The sequence below is a fragment of the Macaca mulatta genome, chromosome 2 (genome assembly GCF_049350105.2).
Source record: "Macaca mulatta isolate MMU2019108-1 chromosome 2, T2T-MMU8v2.0, whole genome shotgun sequence".
NCBI classification, from domain to species: Eukaryota; Metazoa; Chordata; class Mammalia; order Primates; family Cercopithecidae; genus Macaca; species Macaca mulatta.
The window spans coordinates 163,267,898-163,290,319 of NC_133407.1; the positions used below are offsets into that span (position 1 = coordinate 163,267,898).

The 22,422-nt window shown below is 44.0% G+C and overlaps 1 protein-coding gene across 1 annotated transcript in view; it reads left to right on the forward strand.

The window, feature by feature from the left end:
- Positions 1–3,991: 3,991 nt before the first annotated feature.
- FSTL1 (follistatin like 1) overlaps positions 3,992–22,422 on the forward strand; it is a 57,050-nt gene continuing 38,619 nt past the window's right edge. Inside the window, 2 exon segments of the mRNA NM_001244587.2 lie at positions 3,992–4,090; positions 4,241–4,303. Of these exon segments, the coding sequence (NP_001231516.1) occupies positions 4,241–4,303 (63 nt within the window). The 5' untranslated portion in view covers positions 3,992–4,090.

Sequence of the window (22,422 nt, forward strand, 5' to 3'; positions counted from 1 at the left end):
TTCACAGCTGTAGGGGTCAATAAATTCCATTTAATTGTATAAACCATATTTAAGTTGGTTTCTCTGTCACCTGAAACAAAAAAAATCCCTCATTAATATAAACTGTCAGCCCTCTCATGCAGTTTGTTTTCTGATTTTTACTTATTTTCATCTTTTGCTTTATTTATTGCAGAGTTAACCATACGCCATAGCACAGTTTTATGATCAGTACCTGTAAGATCTCTCTAGTGAATTATTTCCATAGCAGTGCATCTTAATTACATGCTTACTGTGTACTAGGCACTATTCTAAGTACTTTACATATTGATACATTTAATCTGCACAATAACTCTATGAAATCAGTACAATTATTATCACGATTTTATAGATGAGGCAACTGAGATGCAGAGAGGTTAAGTAACTTGCCCAAGGTTACATAATAAGTAGTAAAGCCAAGATTTACTACCAAAGCAATTTTGTACCAAGGCAGTCTGTCTCATAAACCCATGCTTTTAATTGCTACAGTACACCACAAAGATTACACTAGTCACATGCTAACACTGATATTGTCCAACTGTCTGATTTTTGCTGCCATTGTGATGAGTGTAAAGTGACATTTATAATTTACTGTGTAACTTTGGACAAACTACTCAAACTCTGTGTCTGTTTCTTCATCTGTAAATTGGAGATAATAAAATAATACTGATTTCAAACAGTTGTTGTACAATTTAAATGATAGTAGTGATGTTGAGCGTCTTTACTTATTGTCCATTTGGGGTTCCCTTTTTGGAAATTGCCTGTTCATACCTATTGCCCTTTTTTATTGGGTTTCCTGTCTTTTTCTTATTGATTTGCAGAGTGTGTGTATGTGTGTGTGTTATGAGTTACATGTCAGTTTTAGATATTTATACCTCCTTCTATCATTCTGTCTATGGTGCCCTTAGTTGAACAGGAATCTTGTGTTTCATTTTTATATACTCAAATCCATTCATTGTGTTCCAAATGTAGAGAGGATAAAGATATGAAAAACATTGTTTATGCTCTAAGCAACTCAAAAGTAGCTGGAGAATCAAGAACAACTATGAGAACAAGTGTTAAACATTGTATAGCAGTCTGCAATATGATGCCCTAAGTTGTAAGGCTGAGTAGCCAACAGTATAAACTTGGGAAAGTATCTAAATCTTCCTGAGCTTCAGTTTTATTTGGAAAAACGGAAACAATTTAAAAAAAGACCTTTCCATTTACTGTATTTTTTAAAATTTTTATTTATTATTATTATTATTATTATTATTATTTTGAGATGGAGTCTCTCCCTGTTGCCCAATCTCAGCTCACTGCAACTTCTGCCTCCTGCGGTCAAGCAATTCTGGTGCCTCAGCCTCCTAAGCAGCTGGCACTACAGTTGCCCACCACCATACCCAGCTAATTTTTGTATTTTTAGTAGAGATGGGGTTTAATCATGTTGGCTAGGATGGTCTCGAACTCCTGGCCTCAAGTGATCCGCCTGCTTTAGCCTCCCAAAGTGCTGGGATTACAAGGCGCGAGCCATCATGCCCAGGCTCCTTTCCATCTATTGTGATAATTAAATAAAATAAGAGATGTTGAATGGTTCTCATAGTACCTGGTGTATAGTACCAACTACAATTTAGATGCAAAACAGATCAATGAGATAATAATGGCTATCATGTTTGGAGGTCTACTACCTGCCAGGCACTTTTTATATGTATCTGCTTAAATTTCACAACTCCCCGCAAGGCATTATCACTGTCATTTGTCAGATGCAGAAACCTAGGTTCAGAGGGCTTATTATTTGATGAAAGTCAGGCCACACAGCTAGTAAATGGCAGTGATAGGATGGAAAGCCAGATTGCTTTGACCTCAAACCTCCCGTGCCTTCTACTATGCCAAGCTGTTGTCAGAAAAGATACTAAGGAAGCAATGAAACTTGACGTGGTTCCTGAAAACAAAGCAAACAAACCAACCCAAGCATTTTAGTAGATAGGAGGAAGGGAGGAAAGATCATGCCAGATTCTGAGAGAGTGCAGTGGATCTGCAAGGGATGCAATGTATTGAGAGTTATTCGAGGGCAGAAGCAAAACTTTATCCACCATACTTCCCTTCAATCCTCACACAGTGACCAAGACAGAGTATCTGGTGCGGAACATTTATTCCCTAATCTTATTATCCTAACAGGGGAGCAGGAGTAAGTTGTCTGACTGGCGAGTTTGAAAGAATTGGGCATGTGTCACTCTATCCCCTCAAGTTTGGGGAGCAGGCATGTCCCAGGAGGCACATGTTTTCTGCTCTTCCATGCAGTCAGTCTAGTTTTTACACAGGCAGGTTTTCCAGCTCTGCTTGTGACTGAGTGGACATGTTCAATTCTGGGCCCACTGTCCCTTCAGATCTAAAGTCATGGCTGCCATTCCAGCCTTTAGCAGAGACAAAGCTGACATTTTGCTCTCCATAAGTCTGACTCCTGCTGCTATCTCAATGGATTCTGAACTTACATGGGGACCATGGGTTTATCTTGAAGCCCCCTAAAGCCACAACAGTGGGCACTCAACAAACCAGCAGAGTGAAAATGAGAAGTTCAGAGGACAATGAGAAGACGGGCCTGCTTTGAGTGGAGGAAGCACGCCGATGTAGTTGAAGAGAAGTTAGATGAACAGGGTGGGCCCAGTAATGGACGGCTTATAAGAAGGGCAGAGTTTGGATTTGATGTGGGAAGAAGAGCGTTGAAAGTTTCTGAGTGGAGGAAGAACATGAACACTAGGAAGACAGTGTTTAAAATAAGGTAGCGAACGAATATGAAAATGGATTGCAGTAGAGACTACAGGGAAGAGACTGGAGCCCTAGGACAAAGAAAGGAGGTTTCTAGAATTTCTGAGTGAGGGAGGATGAAGGTTTGGCCTAGGAAAGTGGACATGTGAACGGAGGCGAGGGGATGCATATGAGATCTCAGCGGGTAAACTGCCAGGCTAAGGGTACAAGCTGGCTCTGAGAAAAGGAGATAGGTTTGAAGGCAACCACGCTGAAAGAGGTAGATGAGCAGGCCCTGAAGCTGAGGGAAGTGAGGCTTAGCCTTGGGCATGTGAAATCTGAGTTGCTAAGTGGATCTGTTCTCCGCACCAGTTATGGCAGGAAAGGCGCCTTAATTATGAGCATTTTAGGGAGTTAACCCTGTGAAAGAGGTAGCACACTTTCGAAGGCCAAGGGGTGGGACGAAGGTGGTGAAGATGGCAAGCCTGAACACAGAGGCTACTTGGGATGACAGGGGTGGGAGGAGGGACACAGGTGATGAGTGAGTGGGCGAAGAGGAGGGGGACACCACTCCCGGGCCCGAGGGAACGAGGGGATGAGGCTGCCGGCAAATGCTGGACTCAGGATCTTCCCAGCAGAGCAGGGCGCCCGCCACCTCACCCAGGACAATGCACCGTAGAACCCACAGCAGACTTCCCCACGCCGGGCGGTCTTCCCGGCCCTGCACCCACTTCCCGGTGCCCCGCTGCCCTGTTGCCGTGACACCCTCGACCCCGGGATGCGGGGTCTCCTCTGCCTCCCTGGGCCTCCCCCTTCAGCCTTGGGGGGCGGCTCCGCTTCCCAGGCCGCGGGACGTCTTTACCTCCAGGTTCCAGTCCCGGCCCTTCCCGGGCCCCCCGCGGCACCGCCCACCTGGCCACAGCCGCAGCCCGCCCGGGCCGCCGCCAGCCAGCAGCCCCTCCCGGGGTGGAGTTTCCCCTCCCCCTCCCCCTTTGTGGCAGGGCCCCACGGGACGCCCCCTCTGCCTCCGCTGCACGTCCAGTGGGACGAAGGGGCGCCGTACTAGGGGCCGTGCGGAGAGAAGGGTTCGGCGGCGCCAGGACTCCCGCGGGCTCCCCGGAGCAGGGGGCGGGAGGAGGGGGAGCGGGAGCCGCGGGGGCCTCTGCAGCAGAAGGGGGAGGAGAATGGGGAGGAGCTGGTGGGCAGGCAGGCGGGGAAGGAGAGGTCTTAAGGGGCGGCGAGCCCAGGTCGGATTTCCTCCGAGGCTGGCGATCGGCGGAGCTCCAACCTCCCCTTAGAGCTCGCTGCGGCCGTCCTGCCCCGTGCCCTCGGAGACCTGGACCGTAGCACGGTGAGCGCAGGGCGCGACGCGCGGAGGCCGGACTCTTCGGGCGGCCGGGGGTGCTCGGGCGGAGGGAGCGAGCCTGCGGGACCCGAGCAAGTTTCCCAGGTCGGCGCGGGGCCCGGCGCCTTCAGACCCGCTCTCTTCTCTCTTCCGCAGATGTGGAAACGCTGGCTCGCGCTCGCGCTAGCGCTGGTGGCGGTCGCCTGGGTCCGCGCCGAGGTAGGCGAGGGGCCGAGGAGTCCGAACTCGGTCCCCGGGGCCGCTTGGGTCTGCGCGCTGGGCGGGTGGGCGCGCGTCCTGGGGATGCTCTCCCGGGGTGGCGCTGGGAGTTTCCGTCCTTGGGGTGGGCTGGGGTGGAGCTGGGGGAGTGCTGTGAACAGAAATGCTACTCACGAAACTTAAATCTCTAAAGCAGGAAAAGTAGTTCGGGCCGTAAGCGGGAGCCCCAACGCGGCTAACATGGAGGGAGAGCGGGGAGGAGGAGAGGGGACGGGCTGGGCCGACGGGGACGAGGCGGCGACTGGAGCAGCAGCGAGTTCAAAAAGGCGCCTCAGTTCCTTCCTTCACTTCAGAGGAGACAGAGTAGTTGGGGACTTTTCCCTCCCAAGTCTGTCTCCGGGGGGCAGGGGCAGAGGAATCTCCGGATTCTTCTTTTGGGGCAAAATTAATTTTCCTTTCTCTCTTTTAAAGTGAGATCATGATTCCCTGAAATGTATTTTTTTCTTTGTGGAGTGCCCTCGGGTTACGTGTTATCATCTGGGCCATGTAACGGCCTTTTCCGAAATGTTCCCTGTAACGTTGCGCAAGTGTAAGAGAAAATCCATTGCTCTGCTCTTTGGGGGCTCGAGTTTCCAGTTAAAGCGTTTCAGCGCTTGTTTTTTTGTACCAATTTTTTCAACTCTAACGACCTTCCTGAGACACTACAAACAAACCAACAAACTCTTTGCTCAGAAGCCCCTCCATTAACTCAAAGGTTTATGGACAGAAAATAAACAATTCTAAATTCCCCGGGCTCCAGTCTCCAGGAAAGTGAGGTCAGAAACTAAACATTTGATAATTATGGCAGGAAATATGGAAGGAATTAAAAAGCATGAGGGAGAAGAAATGGAATGCACATTACAAAAGAAATAGCTCTCTGGTGGGTGGTTTATGCTCCCCGTTTGAATTTTTTCCTTCATATTACAGTTTAACCACACCCTTAGCATTGCAGCTTGACTCTGCCCAAAAAAGTCATAAATGCATACAAGGTCTTCACAATTTTTAAAAAATACGCATTGGTCTGAATTCTCATTTAATTCACTACTGCATTGTTGATTGAGGTGGAAACTCAATCAACTGTTTTTAATCCCAATGAAATAAAAGTAGCTAATATTTATTAAATATCTGCTGTGTTGTAATAGAATTCCACTTTAATGACAGATACATTGAGTCAGAGAAGCTTACCCAATGCTCTCAGCTACTAAATGCTAAGGGTGGGATTTGAACCCAAACAGTCTGGCTCTGGACCCAAGGCTCTTGACTACTAGACCACACCACTTCCAAGCACAATGGTTTAACATTTACCAAGTACATTTTTGTATACCACACATTGGGCTATGTACATTACTTGCAGTTATTTCTTTTAAAGCTCCCAAACCCTATAATGTAGGTTTTATTAACCCGATTTTACAGAGGAGGAAACAGGTTTAAGGAGATTAGGTAACTTGCCCAGGGTCATACAACTAGTTAGCTCTGAAGCAGGATCTGAGCCCACCTGTCTATCTTTGGAGCCCATCTTGAATTCCATGTCTGCTTCTTACCCATTTGGTTTCCAGGGTTTGCATTTGAGGGAGTATTCCCCTTCACTGGCTGATGTAGCCCTGGTTAAGAAACATTCCTCCATCCCCTGCTGTGGCCCTCAAAAGGCAGCTGCAGACCAGTGATGGATGAGGTGAATCCCTGGTTGGTTTTCCAGCAGGCTTAAGAATTGCCAGCCAGTGTGTGAAATCATTCAGTGAACTGGAATGCAAATATGAGGTGTGAGGAGGCTGCTGGTTCACTCACCAGGCTGTGTGGCCCAAGGTCTGGGATCTATTCTAGGCGGCCTGCAAGACACACACCCCTCCCAACCCCCTTCCTCACAGGGAAAACTTATCCCTGGTAGGAAGTTCCCCCAGCAGCAATTTCCTGCTGGAGGTAGAAGAGCATCCAGTGCTCTCACAGAATTCCCAGGCGAACTCTACAGGGAAGGAGGCAAAATAGAGAAGTACTGAGATGTAAAAACAGAGTGTGTTGGTGGAGAAAGGAGGCTGTAAACTCAGTGTGTGGAAATGGTCACAATGAAAAGAGCGAGGGGTAGGTATGAGCTAGGTTACATTCCATGGCTCCAGGTTATTAAGGATTATTATCTTTTAATTATTCCAACTTCCTGGTGCCTGGCCAAGTAACATTTGGCAAGTTTTTAATCCATTTAATAATAATATACCTTTAACTATTGAGGAGGAGGTACATTAACCCTCTCCCTCTGGGAATGGAAATTTGGATTTTTTTAAAGCATTTTATCTTGTAGTTAGTGGTGCTTGCCGTTTAAATGTCTTCCTTGTTAACTCTAGGGACGGTCTGCAGAAATGGTCACATCATGATATTTACAGTCTTTATTGACATGAATCTATTGTAAACTTTAAATCAGCTAAAATTGTACGAATATTGTTGAACTTTTTAGAAATGAAATTTAGAAAATAAATTGAGGTGTCTTGGTGCTTTCTGCTTTTTTGCAACCGTAAATATTTAATTCAGCATATTTTTAAAAAATTTTAATCGCTTTACAAATCATGTTAATATTTGAAGCAGCCAGAGCCTCTGTAGTAAACTTCAGAATCAGAGTTGCTCACCACTTGGGAAAAGGTAATTGTCATCAGTATTAATGCCAGTCTATGTCAATCCCATTTGGTTAGATTCTCAAAATTATTAACAAAAGTCATTAAGGAGCCTGGGCTTAGGGGCTCATGCCTGTAGTTCCAGCACTTTGGGAGGCCAAGATGGGAGGACTACTTGAGTCCAGGAATTTGAGACCAGCCTTGGCAACATGGTGAGACCATATCTCTACAAAAAATAAGAAAATTAGTTGGGCATGTTAGCACATGCCTCTGGTCCCAGCTACTCAGGAGGCTGAAGCAGGAAAATCACTTGAGCCCAGGAGGTTGAGGCTGCAGTGAGCCATGATGGTGCCACTGCACTCTAGCCTGAGCAACAGAACGAAACCTTGTATTTAAAAAAATAGAAACAAACTCATTAAGCAGAGTGTCATATTGTTTTGAATGTGTTTCATGGTCTCCTACTTCCTTGGCACCTCGTGATTGCTTTCTCATTGCTGCTTCTCTTTCTTACCTGCTCACTCTCTTACTACTCTGTCTGCAGCATATACCTTCAGCCAGCCTCCCTCCAGATTCTGCCACATCCACCTGAGCACACACACCCATGCACTCTGTGGTCTGCTTGAAAGAGGGTACTGGGTGCAGCGTATGTCTCTAGATGTGTGTAGATTAACATGTGAATGGACTAGGCAGAGAGGGCAGCAGCAGAGGGAATGCCTCCACTAACAATTACACAGATACGCCTTTTCTAGATTATCTGGGGAGGGGCCTGTGTGAGCCTGCTCTTCAACCCTTTCCCATCCCCTTCGCATTGGGAATTACTGCAGTTCATTGAGAAGTGTTGATGGTGGATGCATGGTACGGAGCCTGGGAAAATGTTAAGAACACAGGCGGTAGTGTGTGTGCCCTTGAAGCTCAGTCAGTGGATATCTGTCACTCTAACATGGCGGGCTGAAGAGAACCCTGTGAGCCCAACTGCCTGCTTTAGGAAGACAGCCCTGGCAAGTACCCAAGCATATCCCAACTCTCCTTTGGTGGATGTCTCTGCTGTCACTATGATTCCCAGCATTCCAGGTCTAGAAATTCATTATGATAAGTCACATGTACAGTTGACTGATTTGTAGTTCAGAATCCTCGTTCCAGTAAGGGATCCATGCTTGACCCATGAACTTTGAGTGCTTTACCTAAGAGAGAACAGTAACAATTCTACAAACAGATGTACTTCACTTAGCTCTAGACGTGCAATACTAGAAGATTATGAGGGCTTTGTCCTTCTGAGGCCACGTTTCTTAACCTCATTTGTACCCTATTATCAGCATATAGTTAACCACTAGGGGTTTTATTCGGGAGCTCCTCTGTGTTCTTTAGAATTGTTCTGATGGTAGACTCAAGTAAGCCTTGCATCTAACCCGTATCTCTGACTGCATCTTCTTGGAGCCACAACTTGTATTATTAACAAAGCTAAAGAGATCACTAAAATGATCTCTTGCTTGTTTATCCTTTGGCAAATAAGCTACTTGTTGCAATTCTAGAGACCACTGCTGGAAATTGGGCTGTAAAACATAGCAGGGATTCTGCGGACTAGCCAGAACAGAAGGACAAGCACCCAGTATATGAGGCCCTGGCCATTGCAAGTGGCTTTAGAAGGTGGACACGTTACAGTTCTCTTAGAACTTTCTGGATTGGGTGACAGAAACCAAGACTCCATCCCCAGGCTCACAGAAGCAAGTTGGAGAGGAACCATGAGGTGACAATCTGGTTGTGGGCTGAGGTGGATGTAATGATCCCAGAGGAAATGCCCCAAAGATGAAAAGAAAGTCTTCAAAGTCAGTGAGGCAGAGCAACGCATGCTGCCACAAGAACAGGAAGTAAAGGATGAGCTGTAAATACCAGTGATCACATATGAGAATTGAAAATGTCATGGATTCTTTGTCTTAGTCCTCTTCAAATAACTGGACGTCTGGCAGAATGTTTCTAACAGACATAAATTTTATTAGGTTAATGATACCAGTTAATAGGGAAAAGTAGAGTTAGATAGGTTCATGTTGTAAGCCAGATGAATAATGTCCTCAGAAGGCAAATGCATACTTTTTGTCTAGGATGCTCTATTCTGACTCCTGCTATTTTGGCAAGGGGCACTTTCTCTAAGAGGACGCCATGAATGGCGTGGCCTTCCCTTCACTGTCCTCATCAAGCCTATTCCCTCCTGCAGCTGAGCGCACCTGGTACTCAGGTGACCTGAGTCACAGTGAAGCACAGGGCATGGTCTCTGCCCTCAAATTATTTACAATCTAGTGGTGGGCCCAGGTGCTTTAAATCATGGCAGCTACAGTTTATATTATTATAACTACATAGTAACTAGCAGTTTTATACTTATTATTGCTGTTTGTTTTTTAAATTTACATTAATGTAGGGCTTTCCTTTGTAAGATCCTTTTATGGTAGCCAAATGCACAAATCTTCCATGTATAGCTTCATGAACTTTTACATCTGGCCCATGTAGGCACCATCCAATAAGACGGAGGGAGTCGGTACAGAAAGGAGGCTATGAACCTGTGTGTTACCATGAAGTTACATACAGAAAAGTTACCATGAAGAAAATGAGGGATAGGGATGATCTATCTGTGCCCAAATACAACCATCTTTTAATCTGTCTCTTCTCTTGGTGTCTAGCCCAGGTAACATTTGGCAAGTTTTTAATCAATGTTTTAACAACAGCAAACCTTCAATAATTGATGAAAGGTAAATTAACCCTCTATATGAGATTTACTATTTGGATGTTATTTTTAACATTTTAACTCGTTAACAATAAATGGCTTTCCTTGTTAGCTATAAGGATGTGCAGCAAACACAGTGAAATACAGCCTTTGTTGAAATGAATCTGTTTTAGTAAACTTTAGATCAGCTTTGGGGAGCTTTCTTGACTGTTTTGTGGATGGATAGATATTCCAGGGCTCACTGTAATCTTTATTAAATTCGGCAAAGAACTCAAATCATTCTGTTAGACCACTTTGCCCTGGTCATTATTACTTTTGAAAGGACTCTACATAAGATGTCAGTCATGTTATTTATGACAGGAAAAAACTTAACACTGACTACATAGTCAACCATAGTCAATCATGGAACAGCTATATGTGCCACCAAAAGCATTTACAAAAACATTTTGAAGCTCTGGCAAATGATTATAATTTAATTTAGAAAGCACACACCCCCGCAGCTTTATTCTCACAACTGTAAACATTTATAGAAAAGTACAACAAACAAATGTGTTAGAAATTATCTGTAGGTAGTGGATTTATGGGTCATTTTATTCTTTGTCCTAGTCTTTTCTATATTCTCTCAGCTTTTAATTAGCATATTTTATTTTCATATTTTATCAGAAAATAACATACTAACTTTTTTATTTAAATAAAAGACCACATATTAGGAGAAGGGAAAATTCCTCTTGAAAAAAGGAGGGGATCACAAGAATCGTCAAGATGTCAAGGCACTGGATGAAATATCCAAGGGGCAGGACTTCAGGGATTGCTTAAGGAGAAAAAGGTGGGGTGGTAAATGGCCTTTCAGAGATGGCACAGACATGACATACATATTACTACTATCCTCTCCCTTACCCATGACACACATTTCTAATCAATCATAGAATTCTTTCCTACTGAACTTGGAGAAGATTTGAAAATCCTACTCAACAATGTTCTAGGTAGCCACTAACAATGAGAGTCTATATGAGATGAAAGCTATTTACCATCCCTGCTGGAAAAATCAGTCCAATTTGACAAACATTGACACATCTTTAGCCAAAATTAAGATAATTAGAAGGCAGAGTTTGGGACTGTATGAAACTGACAAAAACAACATGGGGTAATAGGTGATAGAACTGGGTTAGCAAATGGATGAAATGTCAGGAAAACAGCACTTACACCAGATTTTGGCCCAAGCTTCTAAGCTCTTTGGATGAATCTGAACACCTTAAAATAAGCCAGACCCTCTAACATTGGCCCCATCAACAAAATACGAGAATTTTCTTGGCTATTCTGATGAAGTAAACAGTTGCTCTGCTAAAGTTCTAAGAGCTGCTGCTGTCACAGATAACAGCTTTTGCATTAGCAGCAGCCTGGCAGTAACTTGCTAATAGAATGCTCTTTGGGTATTTGGAGTACAAAATAATTCCCATAAATCTTCATTTCCTGCTTTGGTTGGAGGATTTCCATTTAATCTTTTCGTAGACTTTAGATGCTCATTTGGAAGCCATCACCAATAAACTATTCCCAGGATTAAGTCTGAATGTATGACCCCCATATATCCCTTGAATAATCCTGGACACTATTTGTGACCAGCCAAGCTGTTGCCAAACAAGTCATGTGATACATGACAAAAGCTATCACATGTTGCAGGCCCAGATTTACACGTGCATGCATGTGTGCATGTGTGTGTGTATGTCACAGGATATTGGCTTGAATTGATGTAAGGAAAACATCTCTCTGTCTTTCTATACTTTTTGTTGTTTCAAGATTTAAAATCCTATGTCTGAGGCAAAATTTGTCTTTTCTCCTGTCTTTCCTCTTACCCTTCAATGACAGTTAGTAAGTGTAATTTATTGATCTACAGAAGTGTCAGGCATTATGCTAGTCAGTTTGCACATATGCTACTATTAGGAAGAGTGTCGGACTAAAAAGCCTTACCACATGGATCCCTGTTCTGAAGGAGCTGCTACCACCATAGCTTCTTGGCCATTAGGGGTCAGATGTAAGGCTTTAGCAGAAATTCCCCTTCCTCACCTCTTGCCACTACTTCAGAAAATCCTGAAACATGGCAGTGGGATAGATGGCCCCTGCCCTCTCGGAATTTGAAAGACTCCACTTGGGCAGCTGGGGCCCTTTTCAGCCTGTCCACCTAATCAGTATGTCCAGTAGATGGCAGCTTTTTGTGTGGAACTTTATCTTACCTTGTGACCATTCCGGGGGTCTGCTGTTTTTCTCTTCCCGTTTTCCTTGTCTTTTCTTGTTCTCATTTCTGGGTGTCTCCAAGTCTGCTTTTCTTTCTTTTTCTTTTTTTTTTTGAGATGGAGTCCCGCTCTGTCGCCCAGGCTGGAGCACAGTGGTGCCATCTTGGCTCACTGCAACCTCCTCCGCCTCCCGGGTTCTAGTGATTCTCCTGCCTCAGCCTCCTGAGTAGCTGGGATTACAAGCGCCTGCCACCACACCCGGCTAATTTTTGTATTTTTAGTAGAGATGGAGTTTCACCTTGTTGGCCAGGCTGGTCTTGAACTCCCAACCTCAAGTGATCCACCTGCCTCAGCCTCCGAAAGTGCTGGGATTAGAGGTGTGAGCCACGATGCCAGGCCTAAATCTGTCTTTTTCACAGACTCTGTAACAAACCCATTTTGTTATTAAGAGCAACACTGTAGAACAATGAAAGAGTCTGACTTAGAAATCCTGCTGTGCCCTTTTCTGGGCACCTTTTTAAAGTCATGTAATGTCTCTAACTTGTAGCTTCAGTTAAGAGCGAGGGCTTTGAGGCAGTGGACTGAGTTTGAATTCTGGCCTTGTCTAGCTGTGAGGCCTTGTGCAAGTTACTTAACCTCCCTGAAGTCACTTTCCTTACCAGTAGAATGGGAATCATTCCGTGTCTCTGCCTGTCTACTCGATTAGATCATGGAAAAGATCTCCTCCACTCATGGTATATAGTCAACACCAAAAACAAATACCTGCAAGAGATGAAGGGCCGCTTACCAGTCCCTACGAGGCAGGGACAAAGAATGTTTTTGACTGATGATTTCACCAAGAGAATTCTCAATATACAAGTAAACATCCACTAGGCATTGTCTTTATTTGCATAGCCTTTGTGCTGGCTCAGGTTGTTACTCTGATACTGATTTAACCTTGAGAGGAAGTATAACATAATGGCTTAGTGCTCAGACCTGGAAGCTAGATTAAATCCTAGCACTGCCCTTAGTAGCCATGTGATCTTGGGAAAACTACTTAAAACCTCTCTGAGCCTGTTTCCCCATCTCTAAAATGTGCTTAATCCAGAGTATCTACCCCATAGGTTAGTTGTGAGAATGAAATAAGCTCTTACATGTAAAGCAGAGTGTTTTGGCACACAGTGTGCAGTGTTAGTTGGTATTATCATCCTCATGACATCTCTATGGGATGAACTCCAAAAGCCATGGGGTGTGTGTGTGTGTGTGTACATGTGTGTATGTTGTGTATGTGTGTACACGTGTGTTTGAGCACACATTCACGCATGTGTACATGTGTGTATGTTGTGTATGTGCATACACGTGTGTTTGAGCACACATTCACGCATGTGTACATGTGTGTATGTTGTGTATGTGCGTACACGTGTGTTTGAGCACACATTCACGCATGTGTAATGTGTGTATGTTGTGTATGTGTACACGCGTGTGTTTGAGCACACATTCACACATGTGTATATGTGTGTGTGTTGTGTATGCGTACACGTGTGTTTGAGCACACATTCACACATGTGTATATGTGTGTGTGTTGTGTATGTGTACACGCGTGTGTTTGAGCACACATTCACGCATGTGTACATGTGTGTATGTTGTGTATTGCGTACACGTGTGTTTGAGCACACATTCACGCATGTGTATATGTGTGTATGTTGTGTATGTGCGTACACGTGTGTTTGAGCACACATTCACGCATGTGTATGTGTGTGTATGTTGTGTATGTGTACACGCGTGTTTGAGCACACATTCACGCATGTGTATATGTGTGTATGTTGTGTATGTGCGTACACGTGTGTTTGAGCACACATTCACGCATGTGTATATGTGTATGTTGTGTATGTGTACACGCGTGTGTTTGAGCACACATTCACGCATGTGTATGTGTGTATGTTGTGTATGTGCGTACACGTGTGTTTGAGCACACATTCACGCATGTGTATATGTGTATGCTGTGTATGTGTACACGCGTGTGTTTGAGCACACATTCACGCATGTGTATATGTGTGCTCATGGCATGCAGAAGTCTCCTTGCTGCTTTTTCCCTCTCCAGAGATTTAAGTATCACCTTCTTTTTTAAAGAGAAAACTAGGATATTTATTTCAGTGGATGCTTTAAGGCCCAGAATTTTTATCAGAACCCTTGCTTCTACTGAGCTAATCTTGCCCTTAAACTTCTATATAGTGTTGCTTCTGTGAAGCCACAGTTCTATCATTCCTCCAGGAAGAGATTGAAGTACTCATGGAGCATCTCCTGTGCAGAGGCAGTAGGATAGGAAGCCAGCATAGGTTTTCCTAAAGGTAGAGTGAGTGAATGGAAATAACTGGGAAGAAAACAGAAAGAAAAGGCAAAAAAAGATGTATGTATGGAGGTAGCAAACAGATATCTTGGGTGGTCATTTTCATTTTGCTGTGATCTTCATAGCATGACCTGTTACCAGGCAATAAATTCCAAATTGTTGGTGTGGAAAATGTGATAATGCAAAGGAATAGGATCCTTTGCTTTCATTATTTCAAAAATAAGTGCCAGTTACTCTCAAAGACAGGGTAAGAAGTATTCCTGGAGCAAGCTGGAATTTGTCCCTTTGGGAGCCAAGGCCATAGCTTCTGGTACTTTGCACACAGACCTGGAGTCCCACTAGGGAGGGGCTGCTGTGTCTGCAGCCAGTCCGATGCCAGCCTCACATGGCCACCCCTTCCTGGCCGTAGAGCCAGCTCTCTTTACCACTCCTTATGTTGCTCTTTGCTCTTTGCTTCATCTTTCTCCTCTATTTTCCTTTTCTCACCATCACAGAGAGGTCATCCTGAAGTGTCTGGGCCGCAGTAGGAGCTGCCAAACATTCACGAGCCACCATGTTCACATTAGATGCAGAGATAAAACTGCACAAAGTCTCAGTACACTATTTTTCATCACTCATCTGGGACAAAGTAAAATTTTTCAAAGTCAACTCAAAAGAGGAAGGCAAAAGGTATTGCAAATCTGTTCAGGCACTGAGTTAGTGCTGGTGGATAAGAGACCTTGTGCCCAAAGAGCTTGCAGTCCAGAGGGGAGGCAGACAGGAACACAGGCTCAAAGTGATGCAATGTGAGGAGTATTAGGACAGGGCTGAAAACCTAACCCAGCATAACAGGCTCAGGAGGGCTTCCAGGAGGAAGTGACCCACCAGCTGAGCTCTGAAAAATGACTGATAGTCACTGTGTCTTACTTGTGGAAGTTGGAAAACAAACCAAAGACACTTGCGCTGGGTAACATGCACTCAGCATTGTAGAGGCCCATCATTTCACTTTCCGGGTTACATCACTTGTTATATGGCTATGTGTCTGGAATGACGGGTCAGACTTGGCCATTCTGGCCACACAGACATGGCAGGCATGACTTCCATTTGGAATTCGGTCCAGTTACTTCTGAGTCACATTGGAATGCAGTTTTTACAATGGAGCATTTGCAGCCTAATGATCAGTGACTTAGGAGTCTGGGGGATTTTTTTGTGGTGGTTGTTTTGTTTTTTTGACACAGGATCTTGCTCTGTTGCCTAGGCTGGATAGCAGTGACACAATCTTAGCTCACTGCAGCCTCTACATGCTGGCTTAAGCAATCCTTCCACCTCGGCCTCCAGAGTAGCTGGGACTACAGGCATGTGCCATCAGGCCCAGCTAATTTTTGTGTTTTTAGTGGAGACAGGGTTTCACCTTGTCGCCCACGCTGGTCTCTAACTCCTGGGCTTAGGTGATCCTCCCTCCTCAGCTTCCCAAAGCCCTGGCATTACAGTCGTGAGCCACAGCGCCCAGCCTTGGGAGATGTTTTAAGGCAATTTCTTTGTTCTCCAGATGTATTCACAAGTGTTCCGCATTAAATAAGGCCAAATGGCAAGACAGCTCTAAAACGCCAGCTGAGTTGCTAGGTAGGGTTGTACAGACTGTTCACTGCACAAATGTGTCATGTACCTGTGTGTGGTACAGGGCTTGTCTGCCCACCCACAGGAAGGGGCACCTTTTTTTCTAACTGATGTGCAAAGCTCTCCAAACCCAACGTTATCTCTGAGTCATATGATGTTTATTAGACTGTGGTGGTCATTTCTACATTTGTGCATCTTATAAATTGATTTTGTTCAGACTCCTGCAAAGTTTTTGTACTAGGCCTCCATCAAAAGCCAGTTCTGTGTTTTTGTAGATTTTCCTCATATATAAGCAGAGATGATAGACATGAAAATCTTAAACATCTGGTTTCTTGTACCCACAGTGTGCTACTTTGGGCTGTTGCACTACTCAGTCTAGTTTGGGAACTGTGATTCCCAGGAATTAAAACAAGTATTCCCAGCTTCCTTCTGATTGCTGGATTAGCAGAATTTCCCCGGCCTCCAGCTGAATTCCAGCCCCTGGGAAGAAATGTCTTAGAGTGAACCCCCAGGCTGGAGCCTGTCAGAGGTTGTGTCATGTGTTTGCATTAGCTGAACAAAAACCAAGCAGGCTTTCCGGCCTTGCTCTCCCCTCCTCCCTGCACGCCTCTCCGCTGGGAGAGGCCAGTTAAAGTCTAGACACTGTCTGCTTGGCTCTGTGCCTTTTTAGCACAATCCGCACGGTTCTGCAGCTCTTACTTTGGTTGCCTGTCCTCACTCGTTTCCCCAGTTTTCCTAGTCAGCCTTAAACTGTCTCGGGGGACTGGCAACGAGCCGCACACGTAGGAAACAGGTGAGTGAATTTATGAGACTGTCAGCATTCAACTGCCTTGAAAGGTTCAGAGTGAAGATAGCAGCAGTGCTGGCTGAAACTGTGGCTGAGTTTACAGACATCCCTGGTGTGAGCTGGCTTCAAACGAACCTCCACTTACTGGCCAGAGATGGGCTGGGACGAATAACTCGGGACAGATAGTGGCACCCCAGGTAATGAGCAGCCACCTGACTCCTCAACTGCCAAATATGGGGGGTTAGAGTAGGTGGGCTCTAAAATGCAGGTTTGAAATCCTATTCATATAAAAGGAGGCAGATATTCTAGGCTGGATTATCAAAATATCCTACTTAATGGAATTGGGATTAACTCTTACCGTGATTTACAGCCTAGCGAAGAACAGTTTGAAAGATAGGCTGGCTCAAGAATGAGAAAACAGGGTGAATAAAAACAGGAGGCATCTTGTGTCCTTTACTTCCTCTTGCCATGTAGTGAGTGGAATATAAACAGTACAGCATATGGCACCTGAACAGTCTTCATGCCCAGGAATCCCAAATGCTGTTTACTCTACAGAAAGGAATCCCTTGATTTTCCACTTCAGAAGCTCAACAACACTGGGGAAGAAATGAAGAACCCTGGGTCTCCTTGTAGTTGATCAAGAAATTTTGGGGGCAAAAAAGGGAAGACAACCCCTAATTCAGAGTGTGCAATTTGAGATTTATTGAACTTATTTGAAAAACAAAAGCAAACAAAACTTTCTTCTCACTTCTGTAAATGTTCACATTTTCTTTTAAAAATAATGATGCAGTATTGCAAATGGCTTACAGAAATAGTTGTCTGAAACTATTGCATGGACCCTGATTTTGTTTTCTGGAATACTTCTTATTACCTTTTATCATGTTGCCTGGCCCATGGTCAGGATCCAGGGGCTCCTGAACAAGTATTAATGAATTGCCTGCCCTGCTCCCCTGGCCCTGATCTCTGGTCAGATCAGGGCTCTTACTACAGCCCATGGGCACTGGTCTTTTGCTTTGACCCAATGGTTAAATCAGGTGACTTGTTATGGTGAACACATAAGGAAGCAGAGGCCAATGCAGATGTTTTAGTCCTACTGAAATGCTTGGTACCTTGCCTGTACTCCAGTTCCCGAATCTCACTAGAAAATCCCAGTGTACTAAATCGTGCTATTGATCCTGACTGGGGAGCCAGCCAGCTCAATATTGGAGGGGGCCTTCCTAGTAAAGGTATAGTACAGATTAGGAATTAAAATTGGCCGTGCCCCAGGGTAGACTATATGTGTGTGTGTGTGTCTGTGTACATACAGAATACACATACATGCACACACACACAGATAGACACTACTTAAATTTCACCACTAGGAGAACATGGCCATCTCCCTGTAGCTCAAATAGTGAGACTTTTCTCACAAAAATTCCTATGGAATTTGTTTTGTTTTAATTTAGTTTTGTGTTTGACTTCTGTTATACTGCCCTGATTTCTTTCTAAGCCTGGACACATAGACACAGTGCTTATTTTTATGGTGCGAAGTTGGCCTGTTAATGAATTTAATAAGTGCATGTCATTATTCACTCATTCCCTACCATATTCCAAACAATAAGAGGTTTTCCCTCCCTAATCCCAACATATCCTATTAGCTTCTGTAAGGGTTGGGCTAATTACATGTATTTTTAGCTATTGAGAAGGCCCATGTTTGTAGTTTGTGGCATAACATTTGTGACAGAGAAATAGAAAATGGACAGGACCTCAAAGATGGTCCAAGAAATTTCTGATCACTTTTACACAGATACCTGGCTCATCTAAACTGTAGTGTGAAATTGATACATGTGGAATTTCTATCAGAGAGGCTAAACACTATTGAAACAGAAATGCAGACGCTCACCCTGAGCAAAGACTCAGACATACTGAGTTCTCTTTATTGTCAGGGTCCCTACCAGGAGGGCCCAGCATGGCTTCTTGGCGGCCCAGCCCAGCTCACAAAACTTGCTTTGGGATGGAGGCAGATGTATGCTTGCCAGTCATTCACAAATACTCGGAGCACACAGCTTCACTTCTCCCAGGGCACCACCATCCTTGGTTCTGCACTGTGTGCTATAATTCTGATGCTATAGGGACAGGCCGAGGCCTACATCAGAAGCAGGAAATTCACCTGGCTTCTCCCGAGAGTCCCAACAGTCTTTCAGGAATGTATCTGTCTATGCTTTGTTCCCCTTCCTCTAGTATTCCCTCCTTGACATTTTCTATTTTCTTTCTTTTCTTATCCTGTGTGGCCTTGGTCTTGCTGACAGCCACATGCAGAGATGCAGATTTTCTGGTTTAGCTATTTAAAGGAGAAAGACGTTCACTTTATGCATTAATTGGCGTCTGCTTCCTGTTCCACAGAAGGGTAATTTTCTGTGTGGCACTAAGGGCTTGATAATGATCAAAGAAAACCCCAGTTCCCAGTAGGAACACACTTCAGGTGTGAGTCCACTTTGGGTTTCTCAGTCTCCTTTCTTGGGAGATGGAACTAGAAGGGAGAATGGGACTGGGAAGTGTTTTGAGTAGAGGCCAGACATTCAAGTCTTGGCTAAATGTTGGGTAAAATAATTTCAGTACTCACTGCAGGCTTATTTCTTAATAAAACTCCCCAAGCTACTTGTGGACCATGTTGTTTTAAAGGATAGGTACAACGTTAACCGCTTCCTCTTACAGATGCAGTTGAAGAGTCTTTGTGTTTCTTCATTTTCTCCAAAAGAACATATATAAGCTAGATAATAAGAAACCATGTTGGGCTTGTTTTGTTTATTACATGTCCTATTTTAGGTACTTTTTTTGACAAAAATAAAAAAGGGATATGAAGTCCTGTAAAAACAACCAGCGCTTGAGGATGACTAACCCCACTATATTGGTCATTTTACAGCTTAGGTAATTGCGTTTTTCCTCCAAATTCCCCATACACATTTGATCAAATAGAAGTCTCTTCATTTCCTGCTTTAAGTTGCTCCATGGAATTGCTGTGTGGATTAGAGAGCAAGTTGGGATCCTCTCCAGTGGCTGTGTTTCCGTTGGTTGATTGGGTTATTTTCCAGGTAATACTATCATTATTTTGCCCAGTCTAAATAGCATTGTCGTGTAGTGACCGTAATTACTCATGTTAACAGTGGCCTGGAATGTAAAGACTTCCTCATTCTCCAGTGATTTGTTGTTTAACTCCAGGAAAAAGTATGTTCTCTGCCTAGGCTGAAGTGTGTGCATGTATTTGGCGCTTAGATAGCTGAGGCTCTAGACTGGCAGTCTGTGGGCTCAGATGTGACAGTAGCCATATTCAGAAAGTCATGACAGTCTCTGAGAGAGAGACAAAAGTTAGCAATTCTAAGCCTAAGAGTGTTCAAAGCATGTGATGAACTGTCCCCAAATGGTTCTTGTCCTAGAAGTTGGTGGAACAAATAGGAAGAAGGAAAATAGGGATGAGGAAGACTGGGAGAAAGGAGGTAGTGATGCACGTGGGAAACTCCGTTAATTTTAGTGGGTTAAGCAAATGCAGATGAGGCGACTGAGTGAAGAATTTCTGTTCTTTAAGTGCTTCATAAGAAAATACTGTGAGTGAACACTGCAGATATATATGATCAGAAAAGATGTATCACTGTTTTTTGTTTGTTTGTTTTTGTTTTGAGACAGAGTCTTGCTCTGTCGCTCAGACTGGAGTGCAGTGGCAGGATCTTGGCTCACTGCAACCTCCGCCTCCTGGATTCAAGCAATTCTCGTGCCTCAGCCTCCCAAGTAGCTGGGATTACAGGTGCCTGTAACCACACCTGGCTAATTTTTGTATTTTAAATGTGTGGTCTGTAAGCAAAACTTACAAATGATAATTAAAGCTGTAAATTAAAATAGGACCTCTACATAGTATGTGGCAAGGGAGATGACGTCTACAAAGGTGCCTCCCACAAGGAAAGTACTCAATAAATAGTAGTTGCTATTGTTCTCCTTGTTATGGCTTGAATTCCAAGGAACAGTAACACCATAGGGAGAGACATGAAGAGTCTAGACCCAAAGTGTGTAGTGAGTGAAGTCCATATATGTGCTAGGTTAAATGGTTTTTTAGTTAGAGGACATTCCAGAGTTTTACAAAGTTCATGTGCATTTATGACTCTAGGAAGGAAGTATAATAAGTAATGTTTCCCAAACATTTTACCACAGAGCACCATTTCAAAAAAAGCCATAAATATTTCAAGGCTAGTGTTCCATGGACAGACTTCCCATGAACAGGATCTATTTATATGTGACCCCAGGTCTTAGTGGCCTTGCTGAACTCACTTCATAAACTAACTTTCCTCAGGAAGACATGGGACTTGTCTGGACCCAGAGCCTGTCTCAGAGAAGATCCTCTTGGTGGTGACTCTAAAATGGACCATCAGCATGGCCATGTGCACATCTACCTAGAACTGGCTGGGCTTTTGGATATCAACTTATGTACCCAGGAATTTTCTCTTTGATTTTTCACTTCCCCTGTTCATACCCAGTCTGTCAGAAAGTCCCATCTTCTGAACTGTCAGAATGTATCACCTCTCCATTGACTGTCCTCTGTCCCCACCCTAGCCAAGCTGCCATCATTATTGTGCCTGGACTATTGCAATAGCACCTAGCTGCTCTCCCCTTTCTCTCTCCTGCAACCTTGCTCTTTCTGTACAGGACAGCCTGAGTAATCTTTATAAAACACATATCTGATCATGTCACTCCCTGAGCAAAACCCCCCAGTGGTATCCATTTCATTAAGATAAAATACATACTTATTATCAGTACCTTTAAGACCCTACAAGCTCTACCCCTTGCCAGCTTTTCCCAGCTTACTTCTTGCTGCTTTGCCGTTTGGACCCAGTGATGTGGCTACACTGGCCTTTTCTCTGTTCCAGGAATGTAACAAATTCCACCCTGCTTCAGAACCTTTGCACTTTTCTTCTCTGTCTGAATTGCTCTCATCCTTCTGGTCCCAGCTCAGGAAAGCATTCCCTGACCACTCAATCTAAGTTGTGCCCTCTCTCCCAGTCATACATACTCTATTTTCCTCTATATACTGATCACAGGCTGAAATGAACTTGTTATTTTTGTTTATTCGCCTTCCTCCCTCTAGAGCGTGTACTCCTTTAGAACAGAGGCTTCGTCTCTCTCATTCTCCAATGGGTCTCTGATACCTAGAACCAGCTGTGCTTAGTGTATAGTAGATGCTTAGTAAATATTTGTTGAATTAATCCACTAGCTAAATGGATTAATAAGGCCAAATGTCTCATATGTAATATGAAGAGGTGCCTACAATCTTTGTATCTTAATGATAGTCATCTCTGTGCCGTATTCTGCAAGAATATTGTGCATCTGGGAAGATGGTTGACAGCACTTGCCTGTCAACAGTTCGCTTAATCTTGGACATGACAGTAGTGCTGGGCTTGCTTAATCAGACACCTGGATTCTAATTCTCTCAGCCCCAGGTGAAGCTGGAATTTAAGCAGAGGCTAGCTGAATAGTAAATATTTTTATTCTTTCCTTCCATGATCAGCAATTTTAATATAACTTGGCACCATTCCCAGAGGAAGCTAATGTCCCAAGGAATATAAAATAAAGCATTAAATTATATTGTTGGTAATTCTTTGCCCAAAGTCACTAGTCACCCTTGTCTTTTGACCTCACTTTTGCTGAAACCTTTACTTTTTTTGGATCCTTCTTGCTCTTACTCTCTCTGGTTTCATTTGAATAGCAACTGTGATATTTCCAGTATGGATAAAACAACGAAAAAGGCATTCAGTGTCACTGGATTTACACATTAAGATCTCAGAGGTGAAGTCTCATTCTGGGGAAAGTT